This window comes from Toxotes jaculatrix, chromosome 19 (assembly GCF_017976425.1).
Source record: "Toxotes jaculatrix isolate fToxJac2 chromosome 19, fToxJac2.pri, whole genome shotgun sequence".
NCBI classification, from domain to species: Eukaryota; Metazoa; Chordata; class Actinopteri; family Toxotidae; genus Toxotes; species Toxotes jaculatrix.
This window is the reverse complement of record NC_054412.1, coordinates 8,383,782-8,407,115: the sequence shown is the minus strand read 5'-3', so window position 1 is coordinate 8,407,115 and position 23,334 is coordinate 8,383,782. Positions and strand designations below refer to the sequence as shown.

The window sequence follows — 23,334 nt, the reverse complement described above, 5'->3', positions numbered from 1 at the left end:
GAACGTCATATTAAAGCGCCTCCAAATGCTTGTTGCTATGGATACGAAACTCTTGTTTACGGACTACGGACTTTTCCTTTTTTATTTACTTTTTTTGGTGTTTTTCTGTCTAACCATGGACTCAAAGGTTCATATAGAAATTGTCGGCTTAATTAAAGACCGTAATTTCCATGTTGCCAAAAGTATTGCTGAGGTAAATCGTTAGTTTTCTTCAGTTTCTCAAATCTGTAGTTTTATGTAATTGGTGTATTTTTACCTGAACGTTAACAACAACAATAGTATCTTTTGACTATGCACAACAGGGACTAAAGCAGAAGTTTCCTGAGGCTTTTTTGGACCCAAAAATTCAACCTCTACTTGAATTTGACTGGCACACGTATATATGCAACAAGAAGAGGGTAAGTTATCTGGTTATATTTGTTTGAAATTACACTTGTCAAGAAAATTATTCATAAAGAGCAAAACCATTTAGGACTGGAGAGATGTGCTGTGGCTTTGCATGGTGTTTTATAGCTGATCTACATCAGTGGTGAAAAAAATATAGATAATGAGAGATATTCTGATATTTAGCTTAAGTTAAGCAATTTCAGTAAAATCTCACCATTACATGGAGATGTCATGCATTCAGAAATGTACTTAGAAGTCATATGTTGGACACTCACATAGGTGTTTTCAGTCACTGTGGGTGATAAGACCTCTGCTCAGCTTAAAGCTCGACACTGTGCCAGAAACACATAATGTTATGTTCATGTACTAATAAAAAAGATAAGGTTGCAACTTGTGTTGTCCCACCCAAACAAGTTCAGCAAAACTAAAACAATACAATTTTTTTTATCCTAAATGTTCTACAGTGAAAATATGAAGACTATAAAATGGAAATACTCAAGTAAAGTACAAGAACCTCAAAACTGCACTTGACATCTGAAATGAGTGATGGCAGCGCTGTTATAAATAATGAAGGGAACTATATGAACTGCAGAAACTTGCTCAGTGTTGTGATGCTCTACTATACAATTAAACCCACCTACACAACAAAACACTGCTGAAGTTTGACGTTCTGGTTATTCTGAAATGCTGAATCACAACGCATCCCTTGTTCAACACTTGTGATTCAAGGAGCTGCGTGGTGAAGTGTGGCAGTACTCCAGTAACCTGATGTGTTTTCTGAACGGCCTTCTCCTCGGTAACGAGAAGGATTTTGCCAGCTGGGCAAAGAATCAGTGGGGTTTCACTTTCACTCGGCCACAGGCTTTCTATATGGCTCTCACTGAGGACTACTACACCAAACATCTCCAGAAAACTGGGGCAAGTCATATACATAATACATTGTATATAGATAAAAAATAGTCATAATTCATTTAGCCTATAATTGGATTAACCATGGATATGCAACTTGTATGTATAGACTCCAGTCATACTTAAGTCATTAGTGACTCTGTTAGCTGAATATTACTTGCTCTAAAAATAAATTATTAATTATATTTGTTATGGTTCATACAAGAGCTTGTCAAGTGCCCTTCAAAATGCATATCTGTGTCCTTTCTTTATAGCATCGGTTTGTCTTCATGGATATTGAGATAGCAGGAGAAGCAGTGGGGAGGTTGCTGTTTGAGGTGAGATGACTCGGAAACATAAAGCACAGGATCCACATTCACGTATTTTCACACTGTTTACCACCAGTGTTATCTCATCCTTGTGACTTTTCAAACCAGCCTTTATTTTTAGAGGTGACTGATGTTTTCCAGACACATTGTCTTCCCTCCTTGTCAGCTTTTCTCAGATGTTTGTCCAAAGACATCAAAGAACTTTGAGGCTCTGTGCACAGGAGAGCAAGGACTGTCGCAGAGCGGCTTCCTGCTCTGCTATAAGGGCTCTCTGTTTCATCGGGTAGTGCCCAACGGCTGGGTGCAAGGTGGAGGTACTGTATGGTCCACACAATCCTGTATAATCCTGTTTAATACAATTAGAATAGAAATACAGCCCATCTGATTCTGGTATTATGGTAGTTAATTTCATTTTTGGACATACAGTACATCTCCATGTGGGATACATACATCACACTTAAACCAATGAGAAATATGTCAATATATTACCAGTGCTACGATTTGAAATATGAAAGGCTGCATTAGTTTTATGGAATTTCTATTTACTTATTTGAATTAGAGAGTACCCAAAGTTATCCACAATGTATGTCACTTAATTGACAATGAGGAAGTGTGTTAAAAATGTCTCGGTGTTTGTGTTTTGCAGTGTCATTGTGTGTCTAGTTCACAGTGATACTGCAAAAAAACAACTGTATCTTTGAATTGTGCAGATATTTCTCCAGAAAGGAAAGGCAATGGAGGCGAATCGGTCTTTGGACCAACTTTTGAAGGTAAAAATGTATAAACAATTTAAGACATCTACAGTAGTACCATGAGAACACACTGTGCATGTGAATATTTGTGGATTTACGTGTAACTTCACCTGAGTGTGTGTCCTTTCTTCTTTCAGATGAGAGTTTTGCTGTTTCCCACTCAAAGCGAGGCACTCTTGGAATGGCCAATAAGGGTCCCCACAGCAATGGATCCCAGTTTTACATCACCCTGCAGCCAACACTCTGGATGGATAGGACCTATGTTGCCTTTGGGTTTGTATAACCCATACAGTGATTAGCCAATTCTGTATAATCTCGTATTTGTTTTACAGATTTGCTCTAGTCTAATGTCCTTATTTTTCTTTCTAGACAAGTGGTTGAAGGTGTTGATGTCCTCAAGAGATTGGAGGAGGCCCCGACTTGCAATGAAAGACCCAAGTATGACTGTAAAGTTACAGATTGTGGAGTATTGAAGCTATAACTGTTAAACATACATTATTAAATGTTTTTCAGTGTTTCTGATGTAGTAAAATAAACAGTCTTTCACGCCAACAACTACATTTGAATATGAATTTAAGAGAGAGAAGGAGCAAGTAGTTCCTGAAAGTTCATGGCTCAATACAATCCTATCTGACCAAACTGTAACACATGGATTGTCCCACCATGATTGCCATGACAAAAGAACATATAGGGTCACATTACTAGTAGTTTGTTATCAAAAATGCCAACAGAAAAAATCCCACTCATAATTAGGCTAGTCTATGCACCAGCACAAACCAAAATCTAATCAGATTATCTACTCCATATGGGGTATCAGTGTTGTAAGCATGAAGTTTCTACTTATTCCAGTACTTTTTTCTTGCATACTCTCTCAAGTAAGTTTGAACTTGTTACCTTAAAGTGTTAAGGAATTATAGTAATTTTCTGGGAAGTATGCAAATATATGCAGAGTGGTGCTCCAAAATCTAGTCAGATAATCTACTCCACATGAGGTGTCTGTGGTGTAAGTACAAAGTTTCTGCTGTTTACCATCCTTGAGTTATCGTGTTCACAGTCACAGATACTTCCATGACAACATAATGTGTCGTCCACTACTAGGACATAATAATGACCTGTGACTACTCCTCAACATGATGTTAATAAATGGTTAATGAACCTTCAGATGGGTCCTGCTGTGTACAAGAGCCTTGTAAATGCACATGTATCTGTTTCTTAAGTCCCAGAGACAGCCTATTAATCAGGCTGCTGATAAGCTCCTGATATCCTTTTACTTCATATTCTGCAAATTGCATCTCCTTAAAATGCAAGGTGTAAACTATAAAAAGCATTATTATGATGATCATTTGGGGTGGATGGGAAGTGTGTGTATGTGTGTATGTGAGTTTTTTTTCAGGGGGGTCACAGTACATATGGGATTATTTTTTAAGTCGTATTACTATTCAGTCTTTTGGGGTCACAGGTGTACATTTTAGCAGGTATTGATGAGGCAAAGCCATTCAGAGGTAAAAAAAAAAAAAAAAACAACAACAACAAAAAAAACAAAAACAGTTCGGTTAATGACAAATGAAAAACTCCCTATCTTTCTTGCCTCTTGACGTGTTAGTAGCTCACGTCCTCTTCACGTTTCTCACCCCTCCCAGTAAAAAAGTGCCACATGACCTGTCAAGTAGGAAGTGGTGAGCTAGCGAGCAGCAGCGATCACAGACGCAAGACGCGGAGGAAGCCGTGAAAATATCCGAAATCTGATTCTCGCCGTTTCCCGACCGATACGTTTCCCCCAGTTGAACAGGCAGAGGAAAAATAACGGCCGCAGTCATGTACCTGAAGGTGGTGTTTTTCGCTGTAGTTGTGGCTCTGATTGGCGCATCAGCCGCATCAGACTCAGGTAAGTTTACGAGCTCTCTCAGCGCTTAGCTAGCGGCTAGCTACAGCCGGCCGTGTCCCTCCTTAGCTCGGTTAAGACACCCCCCGAGTAAACCGATTTTAATCTATGTTGTATGCCTCCATTTTCAGCCACTGCGGGGCCCAGTAAATGTCTCGCCTCTTAGTTTGACAGTTGTCACTTAACCCTTTCTCACGTTTACAATATATTTATATATATATATGTTCCTTCTGGTAACTTATCGGTTTTTATTTCCACGCTGGCCAGTGGCACTCAAGTTAGAAGGACCAGCTAACGCTTTAGCCTGTTAGCGAGCTGTGTGACCCGAAATTAAACTTAATTTGTGTTACTGCAAAGTCTGTGTCATTATGTGGATTGTGGAGACAGGACAGGGACAAGGCTGGTGAAACCCTAATTGTCAGATCCAGTCGATCAGGTACCAGGGACCAGATCAGCTTGTTATGTAACAGCCTAACATGACAAACGCCTTTGCACTCGTGTTGTGCCACATTTTAAAATGCATTACATTCTAATGGCTTCTGTATTTGTAGAAGGTTTTGTAGGTTAGTCCCTTTTTTTTTTGCGCAACACCATGTTATGATGTTATACACAATCTCTGGGAACAGTATCGTTATCTATCACATGTAGGAAGTTACTTTCATTTACAGCTACCATGACTAAATCTTATTTATGACCTCTTTTGCAGATGGATGTTCCAACCTGTCATGTGCTTCATGTGCAACCACTAGCGACTGTGTTTGGGTCAACTGCACAACATGTGAGTATCTGTCCTAAATGCGTGGCAGGTTGTGGACGGAGAGGCACAGATTGGTCTTTGTGTGCCCTAAATTGTCCAGACAGCCGAGCTGATTGGACACATGATTCCTGGATATGGAGGGAATGTGTGGCAGTGGATGCTGACTTTTTTTTTGATGATGTCATCCAAATTTCTTAAATATCCTAAAGCCCGAGCTGTACCGTAATCATCTGGCAACACTGACCAGCTCTGTGGGTCTGGGCAGGCTGGGTTTGGAGTAAATTACTGGCACACGTCTCTGTAGGGTGAGGGGTCTGGGTTGGGGTAAATTCTGGAAACGGCATAGACTCAGTACTATTTCTCACCACAATAAATTCATTGTAGGTAATTAATAGGACAGGGGATGCAAAGCTAGTATTGTGTATGTGTTTTTTGGACATTTAAGTCTCACCTTAATTCTGATTGTGGTTTTGCTGCCCTTTGCCTTCATCTCTGTATCGCCGCTCCGTAATTTCATTATGTTAATGGAAATATCTGTCTAAACATGAGTGCTGTGAATATGAGAAATCTCTTTGACTTCTGCACTATAGAGGGGATGTTGAGAAATATGCTGCACTTGTATTTTTAATCTTAATTTGAAAGTCTGCTGGTTATGATCAGAAATATGCATCATCCAGTAAAAAGGAGTTGCCACAACAAACCTGCCTGCCAGATTGTTTCCTGAGTCAGTGGCTCTCCGTTCACTGCATGCTGCCTCTATGATTTGTGTGCGTGTGTTTTTTTTTTTAGTAGGTCAGGAGAGGAGCTGGTTGTTTCCGTGTTTTTATCAGGGTCAGGAAATCAGGTTAACATTTTTATGGATGAAGCAGAGATAAGTTGGAATACTCTTATCTTAAAGTCACAGGTTTGTCTCACAAGCAGATATGAATAAAACTAAGTGATAAACCTGTGTGATCATTGGGCTGAAAGCACACTTCTGGCTAAGGGTTTGGCCAAAACCAGAACCCTGTAGTTGAAAAAAAAAAATCCTCATGACTACTGTGATACTGACCATATTGCCCTCGAGTGCCTTACTCCAATGTTTGCCTGAGTTCAGTATGTGTAGTGAGACACACACAGGTCTCTATAGTGATTGTGAAGAAGATGAACAGGAGAGGAAGCGAGGGGATGTGTGACAGGAAGCCTGCAATATCCTCACGCTGGGGAACAGAAGGAAGAAGAGGAAAGAGTGTGCAGATAGGATAGAAGATTTCATCTGGCTTGTTGTTTTTATAATTTATGCCTTGGGTACAGTTCAAGATGAGAATATACTTTGATTCCCGTCGTAAATTTCAGTTGTCATTTGGCTCAAAGAATGGAAGATAATGTAGCTTGCGTAATCTTAACTGTGAAAATTGGCGAGCTAAGCTCCTACATTAGTTTACTTTAGCCAGACAAGCACGGGTATCATGCCTCTCATGGGAGTTGACCTGTTTGACAACTTTACCAGGAAAAAGCTTTGATTCTCTCCAGGGCAGGCTGTATTCAGATTTGATGATCCCACACCCTTCTTTTGCTTTGTCTGTGAATGGTAGATGGGTCTATGATGATACATTGCTTAATGATTTATTAAGTGGATGAACAGGTTAGGCAAGATGACAATTATTTACATCTTGTCTGAGCCAAGGGAGACAGGATTGTTAAGCTCATTGTATTTCCCAAGGGAGAAACCTGTTCAGGTTTGCAATTACACTTAATGCTCAGGAGGAAATAACAATCCCCAACCCACGACACAAAAACCTAAATTAATAACAAGTATATTGAGATCTGTTCTCTTACTCTGAGATCATAATCATTTCATAAGTTTTAATCCGTATAGTCTATTTTTTAATCTACAAAGGATTTGATTAGCACTTTTTCCCCCCTTTGTTTATTTGATGTTGTTTTAAATAAGGTTCACTGAAGTTTGGCTGTTTTTATCTTGTTCTTGTGGGAAAATGTGTTTCTTCTCCCCTGGCTTCCAATAGGCTCTCAGTGCAGTTACACACCAGAGCAAACAGCTCACACCAACATACCACACAGGATACAGGCAGTTGCCACAGTGCTAAACAGCACCGACTGCTTACCTCACACACACACATCTTTGTACATCTATCTTTGTGAGGACACTCATCGACATGATGCATTCCCTAGCCCCTTGCCGTAACCTCAACCATCGATGCCTAACCCTAACCCTTAACCTAACCTAAACCCATTTCTAACCCTATCCCTAAAACCAAATCATACCCCTCAAACAGCCGTTTTAACATGTATCACAAAGTAAGGGCCGGGCAAAATGTCCTCACTTCAGTGGTTTAAAATTCAAACCGGTTCTCACACTGTGTAGCTATACAAGTACACACTCACACACACACACACTAAGTAAGCCTACACCTAAAGCCTTTCACAATAAGGCTTCACAAGCTCAAGAATGGATCATCTATTTGATATAAACTCAGGGAAAAAAAAGAAGTCAGCTCTGGCCATTTGAGATGGGTTTGCAGAAGCACAGTGTAACCACACTGCTGCAGCGAGCTAACGCCTACCACATTGTCATTACCAGATTTATCTTTGGTTTAGGGATTTTGTGTAAACAAGCCTTTGGCGTCAGAGGCACATTTCCCTGCAGCCCAGTGTTTAGATGCTCAAAAACTTTACACGTGTACACGTAAGTACAGGACGTAGTCTGTGACAAAGCTTCTTGAGTCCTCTTAACCCAGAGGCTGTTTTCTGTGGTGAGACGAGCCCTTCAGGGTTTCACTCACACCTCTGACTTGAAGCTGTGGATGTACCTCGTGGTGATAATGATGTCACCAGCTTGGGAAAGGGTGAGATCCAGTCCTACCTTTCACAGCTGCTTGCAAGATAACAGACCTCTGACCTAGTGGAGGCACAAGGAAAAAAAAAATCCCTCCTCCCACATGGTTCGACTTACATAGGCTGCAGTGTCAGATCACACAAACAGTGAAAATAAGACAGCCAACACTTTCAGAATCAGTTGATATTTGACGTAGGTAAATCACAGGTAAAAAAGCAGTGAATCAGTTTCTAGCTATGAAAGATTTCATTTATAATTGAGCTGCTAGTGATTATTACTCATTTCCCTCCCTGGTCATCTTTAACTGCTGAATCATGTAATGTAGCAGGATGAACATAAATAAAAACAGGGACACGTCAGGGTTCAGTGGCAGCAGTAAACACCTGTCAGAATAGCAACCAAGCACCAAACCCTGGCCTCAGTAATAACTACATAATTGAACCAACAACTGTCTCAGCCAAAATTTATCATCACGAGCTCCACAAACTAATAATTAGGACCTGGCAGCCATTCGGTAGTTGTTGGTATCCAAGGCCAGTGCACAAAGATGCATAACCAGAAAGACGGACTATAATATACAGCCCTGTGAGCTGTGGAAAATGTAACACAGGCTGGTGAGTCATTTTTGACCCTATTTGGAGACAAGCGAAAGACGTTTTCAACAATGGCTACAGCCTTACTTACTGTTAAAGTTGATGTATCTGTAATTTATGGGCAGACATCTGGTGGGGGTCATGGCGGTTGATTGTACAACAGGCAAGGAAGGTACAGGAAGGCTTTTTACAGCACCACATACACCACACAGAGTGGACTCAGCTCCCTTTATGATGTCCCCGTATTTGAGATGATAATGCCCCCCATATGCCCAGACCGATTTTATCTACACAAAGAAGAGGTCAAAGGCCTTTAATGGCCTCTCGTGTCACCAGATTTTGGGAAATCTGTTGCCCACTTCCGTATTATTTGAGACATTTGGTTTCAAGGCCTTTAAAACAGCATTCCAGAGAGGTCTGAGACAAGTGAAGGCAAAGTGCGGCCATGCTCGATATTTGTACACTGTTACTGCTTTCTCTCTTTTTTTTTTTATTTATATAACCTCTAAAAGCAGTGAAAAGCCCAAGGTGACGTTTTCAAATTGCGTTTGAAAGACAAACCATCCATAGCTCAAGGACATTTAATTTACTATCATTTCTGACAAGGAAAAGCATCAGATCCTCATGTTTGTGAAGCAGGAACCAATAATGTTTTGCTTAACAAATGAATAAGACAATTAAGGGAGGAAACTATTTTACAGAATTTATCAAAATATTTCCTGTTAGTGTCTGGGTAGTGTGGATGTCTGTGCTAAAGACTGTCGGCATTTCAGCTTGCACAACAGCCGTAAAGTGAATACGTTTATAACTGGGTGTGAAAACAATCTATAGTCACAAGGTGCTGACAGTTATGACTCATGGGTTCTTCACTGCGACACAGGCCGAGCTGTTCCATTGAAAAAAAAAAACTGACAGATAGTGGATAAAGACAAAGATAAAGTGGATAGACATTTCATCTCGCTATTATTAGTCATGTCCATTACCAAAATTTTGTGTCTCAGATAAATTGATAAAGAATGAAATCAATGCTATGTCTGCATCTTGTCTTCTTGTCAAAGTATTTGGAACAGGCAAGACTCCATGTCAGGGCGAAGTCCTTTCTTGTCATGGTTAATTAGTAATCAGATTATACCATAAAGCTGAATACACCTAGATGATCAAAGTATGACTCAGTCTGAGGCAGTAGTGTAATGCAATTTAGTACATTTTCTCTGAACACAGTTGTAGTTTACATGACTATCACTACTATCATTTTGTGCTACTTTATACTGAGGAACAGCTTCTGTGGGAAACACATGTATTTAACATTTTCACTGAATTGCTGCATTGCAGGAAAACATGTTAGTACAAAATATTTGATCAGTTTAGAAAAGAGTTGCTCAAGCTGCCCAACAGTATATTAAGTAGTTAAAATGAAATTTACGTGACTGACAGAGGCCCCTCTGTTGCAAGCACTTTTACTTCTGATGCTTTAAGTATATGCTGCTGATAATGCTTCTGTACTTTTAGTTAAGTAATATTTTCAATGCAGGGTTTTTATTGGTAGTGGATTACATAGAATAGAATAGAATAGAATAGAATTTTATTGTCTGATACAAGTGTAACAGAAATTTGCCTTTGACAGGGCTCAGTAGCACATTTACAGATAGTAAAAACACATAGTAAAAAACTCACATACAGACATACTAAGACCACATAAATGTAAAAAGTAACTAAAATCCCGCTGATAATAAAACGTGATCAGGTTATTGCACCTTTGCTGTTCAGGGCATTGGCTGCTGTTGGGATGAATGATTTTTTGTGGACTGTTTTTCTGGCTAGTGGGACTTTGTATCTCCTGCCAGATGGAAGAAGACTGAAGGAGTGGTGGAGGGGGTGAGAGGGTTCCTCTGTGATCAGGGTGGCTTTCCTGATCACATTGTCGTATTCCTCCTTCTGCTTAAGTAAATGATCAGAATACTTCCTCCTGGTTTGTTGTGGCGTGATGGGGGTAGCAGAGTTGATGGGACGCCATTCTGCAGGAACTGCAGGATGCGGACCTGTGTCAGCAACGGCTCCGACCTTCCTGTAGAGGCGATAAGAAAAGAGAATTGCTTCACTGCGTATGATGTCGCTTAACTATTTGTATGCACAGAATAACTGAGAGAGATTCAGGGTCGGGATAGAAATGAATAAAATGAGGTGCTTTTGCTTGTGCATGACATAAGAGACTGAAATCTGCTTTAAAGCATGAATCAGACATTTGACGCTTGAAACTTTTGTCTGTTTCAGCATCCTTCGGCTGTCGCAACAGTACTCTTTTGGCCGCAAACGACACCTGCGTCAACGCTACCTGCTCAGGTAAGTCTAACAGCATAGTGGGTCTAAATGTCAGTGGGAAAATTAACATTTAATATTAACATATTCTTTTATGCTCTAAGAGAATCAGTAGATTAAAACTAAGGTGTCAGTTAACGGTCAGTGTCAGCACTTCGGGTCTGTCTGTCATCTGTCATCTTTGTTTGTGTCCTAAGACTTGGCCAGGTGTAACATCATTTCCACCTGCCTAAGAGAAATAATGCGGGAGCGTTGTGTAATTTCCGTACATAACCTTGCTGTGGGTGGTGTCTCTTGCTCCCCCCCCCCCCCCCCCCCCCCCCCCTTACACCCTGTCTTGGTGTTGGTTCCTTGTCCAGCTGTTCAAAGCACAACAGCCCAGGCTTCAACTGTCTCTGCACCTTCGACTGCTTCCCATGCTCCTACAGTCTCTACTGTCCCTGTTGTCACCACCACCACCTCTAACAGCAGCAGCACAGTCACAGGTAACCAGTCACTAAAAACCTGTGCTACTCCCTCTTGTGGTCTGCGTTTCCCAGTATACAAGGTTTCAGGTGGTCTTGTTAATAGTTTTAATGAGATCTTTTAAAGTTGTAATCCTTAAAATTTTCACAAAATTATACCCCGTTTTTTTGTGGTCTGTGTTTTTTTTTTCCCAGCAATAGCCATTCAGTGTATTTACATTCTGTAATCACATCTCTATATAGTAGTTCTTTATGTTAGTGGCAGTATTCCATTCCCATACTGGGTTCAGTTTTCCTCCACATGCACAAGTAATTTGCATGAAACGGTGCAGCAGGCAATCCAGAGTTAATGATTTAATTTCATCTCACTGATAAGAGCCCAACTGTTTAGTGTTCAGTGTCTTTGAGCTGTACTAAGTTTTTATTAATTTAACTGCCAGCTTGTAAGGAAAACTGCTAGTGCCATGTGCGTTTGTTTGGCTGTGCTATAAATAGATTCAGCAGTTGCTCCTCCTTTGTTTTTCTGACAAACCTGTGTTTGCTGTTTCATTTAACCACACCCTCTGTTCAACCAGGATTAGGATCTTAAGGATTATAACGTGAAACAAGTCAGATTAACTTGTGGGTGTAAAGGCTACTGTGTGTGTGTTCTCTCACTGTGTCCCTACTACAGACAATTCAACCACCATTGCCCCCACTCATAGTAGTAACAGCTCCACGGCTACATCCACTACTTCAAGTAAGTCTGACATTGTGGTAGAGAAAGAAAGTTTTTAATATGTCGTGTAATGTACATAAACAAGAGTCTGATATTTCCATTCCTCTTTGCTCTGTCTTTTATCACAGCTGGAACCAGCACAACTACCACAGCAATGACCCCCACTCCTGCCCCCCACAAGAACTCCACCTTTGACGCTGCAAGCTTCATTGGCGGAATAGTGCTGGTCCTGGGCCTGCAGGCTGTGATCTTCTTCCTCTACAAATTCTGCAAGTCCAAGGACCGCAACTACCACACCCTTTGAAGCAGCATCTCTGTCGGATCCGCACAGCACTCGACCCGTCCCCTTTTAGAGAAGAGTCCCCGCTCAGCACGCACTCATCACGACAAACTCAAACAGTGATTCCAAGCAGGTTTTTGTTTTTGTTTTTTTTGGGGTTTTTTTATATTTGGTGTTTATGCCACTTGTGGTTTCGGCCCACATTACTTCTGCTGTTGTAGTCTGTATTAAGGCACCCATGCATGCCTGTATGTATGATAATTCACATCACGCCGACTTGTACAACAGAACAGATCTCATGTGAGATGGCATTTAAGCCTTGAGCATATGGATTACATCATCTGGTAACTGCGCCCCCACCTCCATCATGCCATTAGTCATCTCTCGAAGACCATTTTCCAGCAAATTGAGGGGGTTGGTGTTATTTACAGCCCCTCTGCTCACCACATGAGAGCTAGAGATTTAGTCATGTATACAGAGCAGCTTTCCTGTTGATGCTTGGGAGTAGTACAGCTGCAAAGTGGTAGCATTCACAGGATTTTTTTCTTTTTTTTTTTGGTTTTTAATCTTGATTTGGAAACACTGTTTGAGTTCACAGCTATTCTTAAATGTGACGACCGTGATGATTCAGTATTGCTTTTAGCCTGCTGAATCGTGGGCAGGCTCCCTCTCCCCCATGCAGCTGTATCATGTATATGTGTACGCAGATCATGTAAAAGAGATGGGGTTACTTAGGAGGGAATAAAAGCAGCACCCAATCATCTAAAGTCAGACTGAAAAAATAGCAGTCCTTCTGGTATATAGTCTTATTTTGGCATTTAGGAATGCTGTGCGTTTTCTGCTGTTGAATTCCTGGGGGAAAATCTTTCACCCAATACAAGTTGTTAAAAAAAAATGTCCAACACCAACTGCCAGCTGAGCAGCTCAATGCAATAACTCATATATTAAGTTCATTTCCCAACCATTAATCTCTCAGCTGTGATTTCTGATCTTTACTGACATCAACTCTTACCCACACGGATTGCTAACGCGGAGCGGTCCCTTCCTTTCTGTAGAGTAGTTAAAAAGGGTGAAAATGAACGATTGTAGAATATTTCAGAAATATGAATAAGTAATTTGTTTAAATAATTTATAAAATAGAGAATGGTGGAGACAAAGAAAATGGCATGCACCTTTCTTGATGTGGACAGTGATAGCAGTGAAGTGCCTTTAATGTCCAGTATGACTTAAAGTGAAAAATGAAAGAGGATGAGTATTTTCTTCCTGGTTGAGGCCCTGAGTGTTGTCATTAGTTTAGGTTTGTGAGAAAGAAACGGTATCGCGGTGCTGATATTGGTGAACAGTGAGAGCCGTAGTATTCCAGCTGGACTGAAGAGCTTTTTATTGTTGAAGAATACGGTGGGTAGTTATCACTCGAGGGCCTTGATCAGTCAACATCGAAGTTTTTCCCTGTAAGTAGAGGACTATATTCAGAGCATGAAACCAATGGTCTTCTCACTGGTGACCTTGCTGAAATAGATCATTTAAAGGTACTCTCCTTTTTATAGCTCCCAATACGACTTCCAATGTCCTCCCATCTCACTGTTGATGTTTCAGAACTCAGTTGTAAATTGTGTTTCATTTCAAAACATGAACAATGAGCTGGCAGGAAATTTCTGCCCGCTGTTAGGTGCTACAAATCTGGGAGTGTACCTTTTTAAAGAAATGGCAAGCATATTGGGCTTAATTTAGAATTTGAGTGCCGGAGAGTTTGTTGAGGTAAAAATGTCGGACTGCTTGAGTGCCGGTTTGGTCAAATGAGCATTGCACCTCTGATTTCTGATTTTGCTGTGTAAGTGAGAGGATTGCGAATGGAGTGCAGAATTGCAACAACCAAGTGGCCATGCTAGAGCTCATGTTCTCTAATTAGCTTGCTGCTAATTGTGATAATTTTTTTTTTTCCATTTTGTCTCTCCTGTACATAGACAAGTCCTGTTTTTGTTTATCTTCTAGGTTTCGACTTGAGGAAAGGCTAAATGAAGGAGTGTTTATCAGAACATTTTGCTTGTAACAGCTTGTCAGTGTAAAGAATGTTTTGTTTAAAGGCCTTTTTGTCATTATTGCATGCTGGATGCTTGGAGTGGTGATTTCTCCTCCCATTGCAAACCCACCTTAAGGGTTTAGACACACTTAAAAACCACTTGATTATTTGTGAGTAGCCCATATGCTAGTTGAAAGAATGCCTTGAAACAGTGTGCATTAAGCCAAAGTCCTCAATATTGGCATGGAAATTGAGCATTGCACTGACAAGCTTTGTTTTGTAACTTTGTCTTTGTAAATGTTTTCATGGTTCAGCCAAAAAAAAAAAAAAAAGAAAAGAAAAAAATCAGATGCTTGTATAAATACTCAGTCTTGAATATTAACTAGATAATGGATGAATAATCACTTTGTTTTGTATGACCACAAACAGTTGGAAGTTCATGAGTGCAGATATTTTTTTTTTTTCCTGTTTGTTTTGGCTTGCGTAATCTAGGATTACATGTTTTCTGCTGCTCACCATTAACACGCCTTCTAACCTACAGTCACCTGGTGGCATTAGGCTACAGCCCAAAGACCCAAGTATGGCGGGTAGGCTACAGAGTTTTTGCCTTAGCTGCACGCATTTGTTCATTCTCTGCATGAGGAGTCCCTTCACCCCGAATTTAGAGTCATCTCTTGAGTTTTATTCACAGATATTGAGTGGTACCCTGTGTGCCCACTGAATCCAGTCAGAGCGCTCTCTGCTTCCGACATGGTAGCTGCATTCCTTAACAACACAGATTCACATGTTGACATTGTGGTGTGTCAAAACACCTCTGGTATCCACGGATACCAACAGATGTCCATTGTGTTGCCTCTCTGCAGCTTCTCCAACAAGTTACTCAGTCCCTGCACCTCTTAAGGAAAAGTGCCTTATTCAGTTAATATCCATATATAGTTGTAGTTTGTAAGATGATATGCCACACCTATTAAATATCAATGGGACTCAGCACTTTCAGACCCCTGTGAAGTGGTTTCCTGTGTCGTGTTCTGCTTAGATGTCTGTTTTGTCACGCTCAGCCTTAACTTCTTGGTCAAATCCACAGATCATTTGCTAGTGATAAGTTGTCTGATCAATCACCAGGCTGCTTTGAAAGCAAAATATTTGTCAGATGTACTCTGGATACTGGCATTTCAGCAGCATTTAAATACCAACATTTTAACCACTCACACAGTAGAATTATAGGTGTTATGTGTAATGCTGCCAAACTGACCAGCCATTGTTTGGTATCAACTAGATTTGGCCTGGTTGTAGCTCGGACAACTCATCACTAGCTCATTGTGGTAAAATAACTCATCAGTAATGTTGTAACCACAACCACAGATCTTGAGTGTTCTTACTTCAACATTTCCTCTGTAATGCAAACACTCACATGATAACTTGAACTCCACTTTGGTTGTAATTTTCAATTGTTGCGTTGAACAACTTATTTTCTCTCCTGTAGGATTTTAAATTCAAATTTGCTTGGTCATGGAGGGCTCTCCTATCAGTTTTCAGCCTTGCAGTGTTCACTTCCAAGAGCGATGAGTAAAAAGCTTTTTGATTCCCTCCTTTGCCTTGTGGCTTTATTGCTATGTGCACACACTGTAGTGCCATACTTTTTCTTTCTTTCTTTTTTTTTTTTGTACCAGTTGTGTTACAGGCCATCAGTCTTGTAGGTACGAGTTTTTGGCTTTGCTCCCACCCCACCTTAACACATCCACACATCCACACACACACACACAGCCATATGTAGACACTTGCAGGTGCCACATTGCCTCCTGAAATCTTACGTGCTTATTTTGCCCCCCACCCCCCAGCGCCTCCCCTCCCATTTTTTCCAAAACCTTTTTATTTTTTTGCCTTGTTTTCTAGTGTTGCCTTTAGTTTCACAATGTTAAACCAATAAAGTTTGAATATTGTTAAACCAATCACTGTATTCACCTTTCTTTCGACAGCAGTGTCAACTTTCTTGGAGCAGCTTATTTACATGACAAATCACAAGTGGGACAATGAGACTCAGCCAGGTCTCAGTGAAAGGCTCCATCCCCATGGTTACAGTTGAAAGGGTAGTTGCCTGGACAACAGAAGGTATCAAGTTCAGGCTTTGCTTTGTCTTGCCCTGTGTGTATAGCTAATTCTAGGTCAACAAGTTCTCCTGTTAAAGAAGAAATAAACTGTCAAGTCACACTTACAGTATCTAGACATTCATGTATCCCCCAGATTCAGCACTCAGCAACATACAGTATATATTTCTAAGCATATTTTGAGACCTTTGGACAGAACTAAAGGTTTGTATCAGTTGAGCTCAAATTGTATATACTACATATATGAAATAATACAGTTTATATAGTTTAATCTTTTACAAAGCATCATTTTAAAAAGTCTTAATTTTTAAAGTATCTTGTTACTGTAGCTGTCAAATAAATGAAGTGGAGCAGAAAAAGAAAGTGCCACGAAAAAGAAAAACTCAAAGTGCCAATACATCAAATTACTATTTATTCGTGCAGCACTTGTGCAAAGCCACTGCTGCTATGACTGAGTGTGTTGTTCAAGGTGCCTGGCGTCTCCTAAGAAAAGCTCTAATATAATTTACAGGCATAATCAGATTCCTTTTGACATACTTTTCTTATTTTGTATATGCAGGATGCCTCCCTCCCCATCACTTCCTTACCTCTCCACGATGAAACAGTTCTAGAAGAAACTTCTTACAGCTCATGCCCACAAGGCCATAACCTGTGGTGAGGGGTCGCAAATAGACACTGCTTCTCTTTAAAGGGTCAGAAGACAAAAAAAAACATGGTGGAGACACTAGTGCCCTCCTTTGGCTGGTAAACATACAAATAGTCCCACAGTCATTTATATGGTCACAGCTTTTCCAGAAGTCTATATAAATTACCCCATAATTTTTCTGCATGTTTTTGAAAACATGTTTTTGAAAAGGAAACGGGTACAAAGTTTATTGCAGCTACTTTCAAACAAACAATGACACTGACATTATTTGCTGTTATGTACCATCAACAGACAAAATGGTCAATGAGACCCAAAACCAAACACACCACCACTTGTTGTTCACACTCTTGAGTGCTGATAGGACACATGGTCAATTTCCAAGGTCACAGCAAGTTTCTGCTTATGTAGCAAAAACCAGCAGCTCCAAAGGAAATGTTAGTGATCACGTGTATCTGTGTGTGCACATTCAAGAATCATAGTATGCACAGTTGCCTACATTCTTGGATGAGGTGTGTGTCTACAGAGTGTGTTTGTGCTGAGCAGATTGTTATTCTTCCGGTGGATGTTTCCCCGAACCAAAGAGAGTTTCAGGAGGGAATGTATTTCGGACAACCACACCGCAATTCCTCTCTCGTGTCCACTAAAAACAATCTGCAACTCTGCACTTACTCTTTGCTGTTCATGGAGATTTCAAACCTTGTGATGCTAGATCTATCACAGCGCTTTCACTAAGAAGCAGAAAATCCTACAGTCAGCCAACTTTTCAGTGACCAATAAACTTGGATTCACACACCAAGGATGCTACTGTTTTTTCTCAGTGTAAACTCGTAACACCTCAAACCCTGTGGACAAACGTCCTCCTTGTTCTTGTTTGAATGTTGTACTGTAGACACCTGTCCAACTTTATAAGACAGTGGATCCGGAGCTGTTTATAGGCAATCCTCTCACACACCCACACCAAAATGCCTGACACACACACACACACTCATACCTACCCAGTCCTCCTACATGCACTGCTCTCTGAACACACCACTGCTATTCAATACCAGACAAAAAGAGGGATGTGGAGTCACAAGGTATCAGAGCTGCAGGGTCAGGAGAGGAGGGGCTGGAGCTCTTGTATATGTGGGCATGGAGGGGTCTTGACCTGCCTCAGCTAACCTGATTGTTGTGTCCAGTCCTGCTCTGTAATCTAATATGGGAGCACAGAGAAACAATGCATTAGGTTTAGTCTCTCTCTCATACACCAGCTCAGTCCATTTAACCATCCAGTGAACTTTGGATCATGCCAGGAATACCAGAACCAAGCAGTGTTAGCTAGATAATGAACTGAAAAGGCTGCATGCAGAGAGAAACAATAACATTCAGCTGTTTTCTTCTCCCATGACCCAGAACCTTGGACAGGGCAGTAAAGAGTATCCACTGTTTTAATTTTAGGTTTTTATATCAACAATTTGTGACTAAACCACCCTTATTGAATTGGTCTTGCAGTTATTTGTGGTGTAGGGAGTGACTGAGATAAGATTTGAGGTCAAAGATGCTTCTTATTTATCATAAAATGTCAATAAGAATGCTGACCGAGGCCTGATAATGAGGAGATAATGCAGGAATGTTGTGAGGGAGCTTCACATGTGGTTACGCATCCCATAAAACATGGTTTACTCAGATAAACAGAGAATAAATATAAAAGCCTCAGTCACACCAGAAATGTGTCTTGTCATCTGACCAGCCTAAAATTAAGTTGGGTAATAGTTGAATATAAGAGAGTAGAGCTGTCTTGGCCGTGTGAAACGGTGAAATCCTGCAGCAAATAGCAGTTCCTCCCACTTCTGCACCGTGATAAAAACCACATCCGTTTGTCCTGTGGTTAGAGCTAGATTTACTCAGCTGTCCAGCCAGCTGCTGTTACAGAGTTCACAGACCACTTGGTCCATCTCTGTTGTAGACTTGTCAGGACAGAGGGAGCTTGATGCTGAAAGCAGTATTATAACTTTAGATTTTATTATTGTCCATGGCTGGCCTGTATGGTGTGTCATGGGTAAAAACCCTTCACGTATGTAACATAGACACAAGCTGAGCATTGCCACCTAGTGGTTCTCAGCATGACAAACAATGGTGCAGCTGTTGTGTTGCCAGAAGTAAAATGTGAATAAAGATGTATCTGAAATATGTAAAGAGAATAAGCTTTATTAAAAATTCAAAATAATAAAAATAGATTAGTCCAGCATCATTTGAGATCAGATATACTTAATGAAACACACTTCATTTACATCATTTTTTAAAGCAGGTTAAAGTCATCATAAACTATACCCTCTACCTATGAAGGACCCTGCATGTGAAAGATCACAGATTGCTTAATAGGTTTTATGATCAACACATTATAAAGTGCTGTATAAAACACTTTATTCCTGCTTTTCATTTGCTACTCAAAACATCCCAGGGGCTGTTTGAAGAGAAGGGAAAACAAGTGGAAAGGAACCAAGGGGAGTCTTATGGCTCATCCAGCTGTAGGATCAAAGCCTGCACACAGAAGTGCCTTGCAGAGAACCTCATGTTTCCCAGGAGAGGTCGTCTTGTTTGAGGCTGTTTTTGAACTTCTGGGTCTCTCGGAGAAGCTGCAGGTTAGTGTGAGCGGTCCCACCTTTCTTTCCCTTCTGTTTGGCCTTGACAAGAGAAGGAACCGGTGGCTTGATCCCGCTCGGCTTCTTGGCTGCATGTTCCTCGGCACTCTGGGTCAGTTTATGGACCTGTGCAGGAGCAGAAGACAGAGAACATCAGATACCTACACCTACAGTGGGTACAGAAAGTATTCAGACCCCCTTAAATTTTCCACTTTTTGTTATATTGCAGCCATTTGCTAAAATCTTTTAAGTTCTTTTTCTTTTTCAAGAACAGTCACAGAATTGTCCTGAAGCCATTTGCTCTGACATGCACTGTGAGCTGTAAGGTCTTATATAGACAGGTGTGTGGGCTTCCTAATCAAGTCCAATCAGTATAATCAAACACAGCTGGACTCCAATGAAGGTGTAGAACCGACAGACAAAGGGAAATTTATGTTGGCATTCAACATTTTACATAGTTCTGTAATGACACAAGAAGCTGTACTTTTGGCCATACAATGTGTGGGCTGTACTGAGTGGTGGTTCACTTACTGTCTGCTGGTGTTTGCGGAGCTTAGTGATCTGAACTCCTTTCTCTTCCATCCTGGCCACCAGCCTCTCCAGTTCTCTCTGCAGGTCCTGCTTCTGCTCCCGATGTTGGGCTGCATCGATCTGACGCACCAACTCCTGATGCTCACTGACCAAAACATTAAAAAAAACAGAAGACACAGATTATCAAATGTGAAAAGAAAAAGCTAAACAAATCAATACTAAAAAGCTTACTCACAAGCTCATCTGTCCTAGCTCATCCTGCAGAGCCAAGAGCAGGTCTGACAGTGAGCTCAGTGACTGATCTGCTTGCTCGGGCAAGCTGTCAGGCTTTTTAAAGGCAGTGGAAGACGGAGAAAAGTCCTTCTGGAGGCTTTTCTTGGCTCCACAGCCAGATCTGTGCAGAGCACTCACTCGTTCGCACAGCTGGGGGTGGTGGTGCTTCATCATGTGAAGGACACTTTGCACATTGGCGTGGACTGAATGGCTCGGGCTTAATGACTACGACAGGTAGGGATCAAAATCAGTCAAAAAAATGGAAACAGTTGATGTTGAACAGTTGATGAATGGTGTTTACAGATTTAGAGCATTAGAACTAACATACCGTTCCTGCAACAAAGGGCATTTTTTTGGATCTTGGGCCGCTTGGTGATGCCAGCTCATTCTGTTTAGAGGTTTTCTGAGGGAGAAGATAGTTGTTGTCACAATTATAGTCCAAACATTTTTTTTTTGCATCAACTAAGTACAGGAAGGTAATTAGCTTTATCGTTAAGAAGTACCTTTATAGTCTTTTTTGTTTTCTTCTTTGGCTTTATCTCTTCAGAAGTTGGCATAGACAATTTAAGGCTGATGTCCAGCTCCCTCTGCAGCTGTGGACATGGAAATAACAGCATGGGATAACAGAATGGGATTGAAACATAAAAACACTAAAATACATGTAAAAATAGCTTTTTAAAATTTTCTGCATTTATTGTAAAATGTGTGCCTGTTGTAAGAAGAAAAAAAATGAAAATGTGGATTCTTGCATCAATGTGACTGACCTCGTCTGCTTTCTCCTGCACAAGTTTACGCTCATGCTCTTCCTTCAGTAGTTTTTGCTCCAGAATGGCAAGCTTCTTCTGAAAGAAAAATTGCATCAAAAAAATGATCTTATCATTCAGCTTGTGATGACTGACTTATCAATTGCCTAATCACCTGGAAAACTGTGAATTACCTCTGCCATAGTTTGGGTTCTACTCAATTTGAGATACTCTGATTCAAGTTTCTCCAGCTTATCTCGCTGACTTTGGGTGTTTGAGCTGCTCGGCTCCTGGTTCTGCAGTGAAGCCTAGTGGGGAGATAAAGAGATTATATGATGGTTTAGTAACAAGCATTTATGCTGGTAACAGTATATCCAGAAATACCAGGAAGTAATGAAACACCAATGATGAAAAGGATTCTGGTATAAACATCCCTTGTTACTGTTTTGTGAAAAATTCAATTCCATTTTGTTTAAAAGATTTAAACCTGGATTCTAGTCCCAGTTCCTCTAAATCATACCCTGCTTGTTACAGGTTTGTAGCTAGGATCTACTTTTAAAGATAGATTTGCTTAAAAAAAAATGTTTTTTCTTTCAGTCTGTGGCTTTTTTAATTACCTGATTCTCTAAGAAAGCATTCCTCTCCTTCTTAGCATTTTCAACCATCTTCCTCATGTAGTCCAGCTGCTTCTCAAGAACCTTACAGCGAGCCTCTGCAGACTGCAGCGTTGAATCCAGCTCTGGTACCATAAATACAAACATAAGGATTTAAAAAAAAATATGCAGTGAAAAGACTTTGCATTTACACATTCAAATTATTTCAAGACTTTCCATCACTCACCTCTCCGGCCAGAGTTATCGCTCTCAGGCAGGTTGGCAGCTGGTTGACTGGGCATTGTGTAAGATGCTGTGACCTGCTGATGCTTTCGAGTATCATGGCAGAACTGCTGGTAACTCTTCTCTGCTTGCTTCCTTTCCAGCTCCAACCGCCTTATTTTCTCCTGGAGGGTCTTCAGTGCATCAACAACAGCTGGAGAGGAGTTCACAAGAACAGAAAAACATTGCAAGTAATTTAAACACTCGGGTAATAAAAACACTGTATGAAAAAAAAAAAAACACATGATGTAGTGGCTGTGCCATACCTTTGCTGTCAATATGAGCTTTAGTCTGAGACACCCCGAGGCTGGTTGTCTGTGGGTCTATGCTGATGTATGAAGGTGCAGAGATCTCCAGCTGTCTTGGTATTGGTACTACCCTGTCTGGAGGCTGGTAATAGCTCCCAATGTAACTGTTTTTGGAGGGTGAGTCTAAAACCTACAGCAAAGAGGAAGTTGCTTTAGAAACGGTGCAAGGGCTGGAACTAAAGGTTAACTTCAGTATCTGAATTGAAAAGGCTGCATGTTTACTGTACCCCAGAAAACCATCTTTCTGCAACAAGGAGGCTGTTTTACAAACAAGTGCACGGTGAGGCTCGTTAAAGCTGCAGGAATCCCAACACCGCTAACGTTTCGTAAGCAAAAACAAGCCGGTTTATTTACGAATAAAGTGAAGCTAGTTTGTCATCTCAGCATAAATAACTAACTATCGACCTCAGTTTTGCAACCGCTCTCGTCTAAATTAAGTTAAGCAAACGTAACAAAACCAAACGTAAAACTCTGTGAGATAATATAGCCGCACACAACAACATGGCAAAAGTAAACAATACTAAAGCTAATGAGTTAGCCACAGTGGCAGCTAACGGCCGATTAGCGAATGTTACCTGGTCGTGATAAGTCTCCATTCTGTGACGAAGACGGTCATACTCATATGGAAACGTATTATTTGTGTATATCCAATGTTCCCAGACTGATTGTGTAAGTTGAAAACTGTTTTAATATAGCAAACTGACTTCTTCGCGCGATTCAGTTATCCTGTCACCAACAGGCAGTCCGGACTTTTTAAATTTCCCTCCTCTACGCCGCCCTCCTCACTGTGGTTCCGCCTGCGCACTGTTTCCTCAATCCAGTGTTCCTCGCTTATCAGTGTAGTTTCAGAGACATGCCTACATCTGATAAAGGTTTTGTCACAGACACACCATCTGATAATTTAATATGATTTACATAAGGAGTACGACGTAAAACATGGAACAGTAAATTAATTTCACCCGCTTCTGCTTTTGCTTTCACAATAAAAGGCCTACACCCCCTCAAAACTG

General features: G+C 40.8%; 3 protein-coding genes across 5 annotated transcripts; 2 read left to right on the top strand and 1 right to left on the bottom strand.

Moving 5' to 3' along the window:
* Positions 1-97: 97 nt before the first annotated feature.
* Positions 98-3,311, top strand: ppil6 (peptidylprolyl isomerase (cyclophilin)-like 6). Its single transcript, XM_041064667.1, has 8 exons — positions 98-193; positions 303-398; positions 1,117-1,325; positions 1,550-1,613; positions 1,771-1,918; positions 2,315-2,374; positions 2,494-2,629; positions 2,726-3,311. Exons 1-8 carry the CDS (start codon positions 116-118, stop codon positions 2,835-2,837), a joined length of 903 nt encoding a protein of 300 aa, XP_040920601.1. The 5' UTR covers positions 98-115; the 3' UTR covers positions 2,838-3,311.
* A 730-nt stretch (positions 3,312-4,041) lies between these two features.
* On the top strand, positions 4,042-16,167 carry cd164 (CD164 molecule, sialomucin). 2 transcript variants are annotated; one of them, XM_041064327.1, is made up of 6 exons: positions 4,042-4,241; positions 4,945-5,016; positions 10,696-10,764; positions 11,100-11,225; positions 11,878-11,943; positions 12,051-16,167. In XM_041064327.1, the coding sequence occupies exons 1-6, from the start codon at positions 4,172-4,174 to the stop codon at positions 12,224-12,226; spliced, it is 579 nt and encodes a 192-aa protein (XP_040920261.1). In that variant the 5' UTR covers positions 4,042-4,171; the 3' UTR covers positions 12,227-16,167. The 2 variants fall into 2 exon arrangements, with proteins under 2 accessions (XP_040920261.1, XP_040920262.1); XM_041064328.1 differs by lacking the exon at positions 11,100-11,225.
* A 2,828-nt stretch (positions 16,168-18,995) lies between these two features.
* On the bottom strand, positions 18,996-23,082 carry cep57l1 (centrosomal protein 57, like 1). 2 transcript variants are annotated; one of them, XM_041064444.1, is made up of 11 exons: positions 22,900-23,082; positions 22,283-22,454; positions 21,982-22,170; positions 21,759-21,880; positions 21,336-21,449; positions 21,163-21,237; positions 20,902-20,991; positions 20,727-20,801; positions 20,361-20,623; positions 20,126-20,270; positions 18,996-19,720 (listed from the first exon to the last, which is right to left on the bottom strand). In XM_041064444.1, exons 1-11 carry the CDS (start codon positions 22,918-22,920, stop codon positions 19,523-19,525), a joined length of 1,464 nt encoding a protein of 487 aa, XP_040920378.1. In that variant the 5' UTR covers positions 22,921-23,082; the 3' UTR covers positions 18,996-19,522. The 2 variants fall into 2 exon arrangements, with proteins under 2 accessions (XP_040920378.1, XP_040920377.1); XM_041064443.1 differs by having other exon boundaries at positions 18,997-19,720; positions 21,163-21,240.
* Between the last annotated feature and the right edge of the window lie 252 nt (positions 23,083-23,334).

Excerpts from the sequence above, each read along its gene's own strand:
- ppil6 (XM_041064667.1), top strand. The coding sequence starts at position 116 with ATGGACTCAAAGGTTCATATAGAAATTGTCGGCTTAATTAAAGACCGT. Across the intron at positions 1,919-2,314 it reads CGGCTGGGTGCAAGGTGGAG|ATATTTCTCCAGAAAGGAAA; the intron begins GTACTGTATGGT and ends TGAATTGTGCAG. Across the intron at positions 2,630-2,725 it reads AGGACCTATGTTGCCTTTGG|ACAAGTGGTTGAAGGTGTTG; the intron begins GTTTGTATAACC and ends TTTTCTTTCTAG.
- cd164 (XM_041064327.1), top strand. The coding sequence starts at position 4,172 with ATGTACCTGAAGGTGGTGTTTTTCGCTGTAGTTGTGGCTCTGATTGGC. Across the intron at positions 10,765-11,099 it reads CGTCAACGCTACCTGCTCAG|CTGTTCAAAGCACAACAGCC; the intron begins GTAAGTCTAACA and ends TTCCTTGTCCAG. Across the intron at positions 11,226-11,877 it reads CAGCAGCAGCACAGTCACAG|ACAATTCAACCACCATTGCC; the intron begins GTAACCAGTCAC and ends TCCCTACTACAG.
- cep57l1 (XM_041064443.1), bottom strand. The coding sequence starts at position 22,920 with ATGGAGACTTATCACGACCAG. Across the intron at positions 22,171-22,282 it reads AGCTCATATTGACAGCAAAG|CTGTTGTTGATGCACTGAAG; the intron begins GTATGGCACAGC and ends ACTCCTCTCCAG. Across the intron at positions 20,802-20,901 it reads AAACAAAAAAGACTATAAAG|AAAACCTCTAAACAGAATGA; the intron begins GTACTTCTTAAC and ends CTTCTCCCTCAG.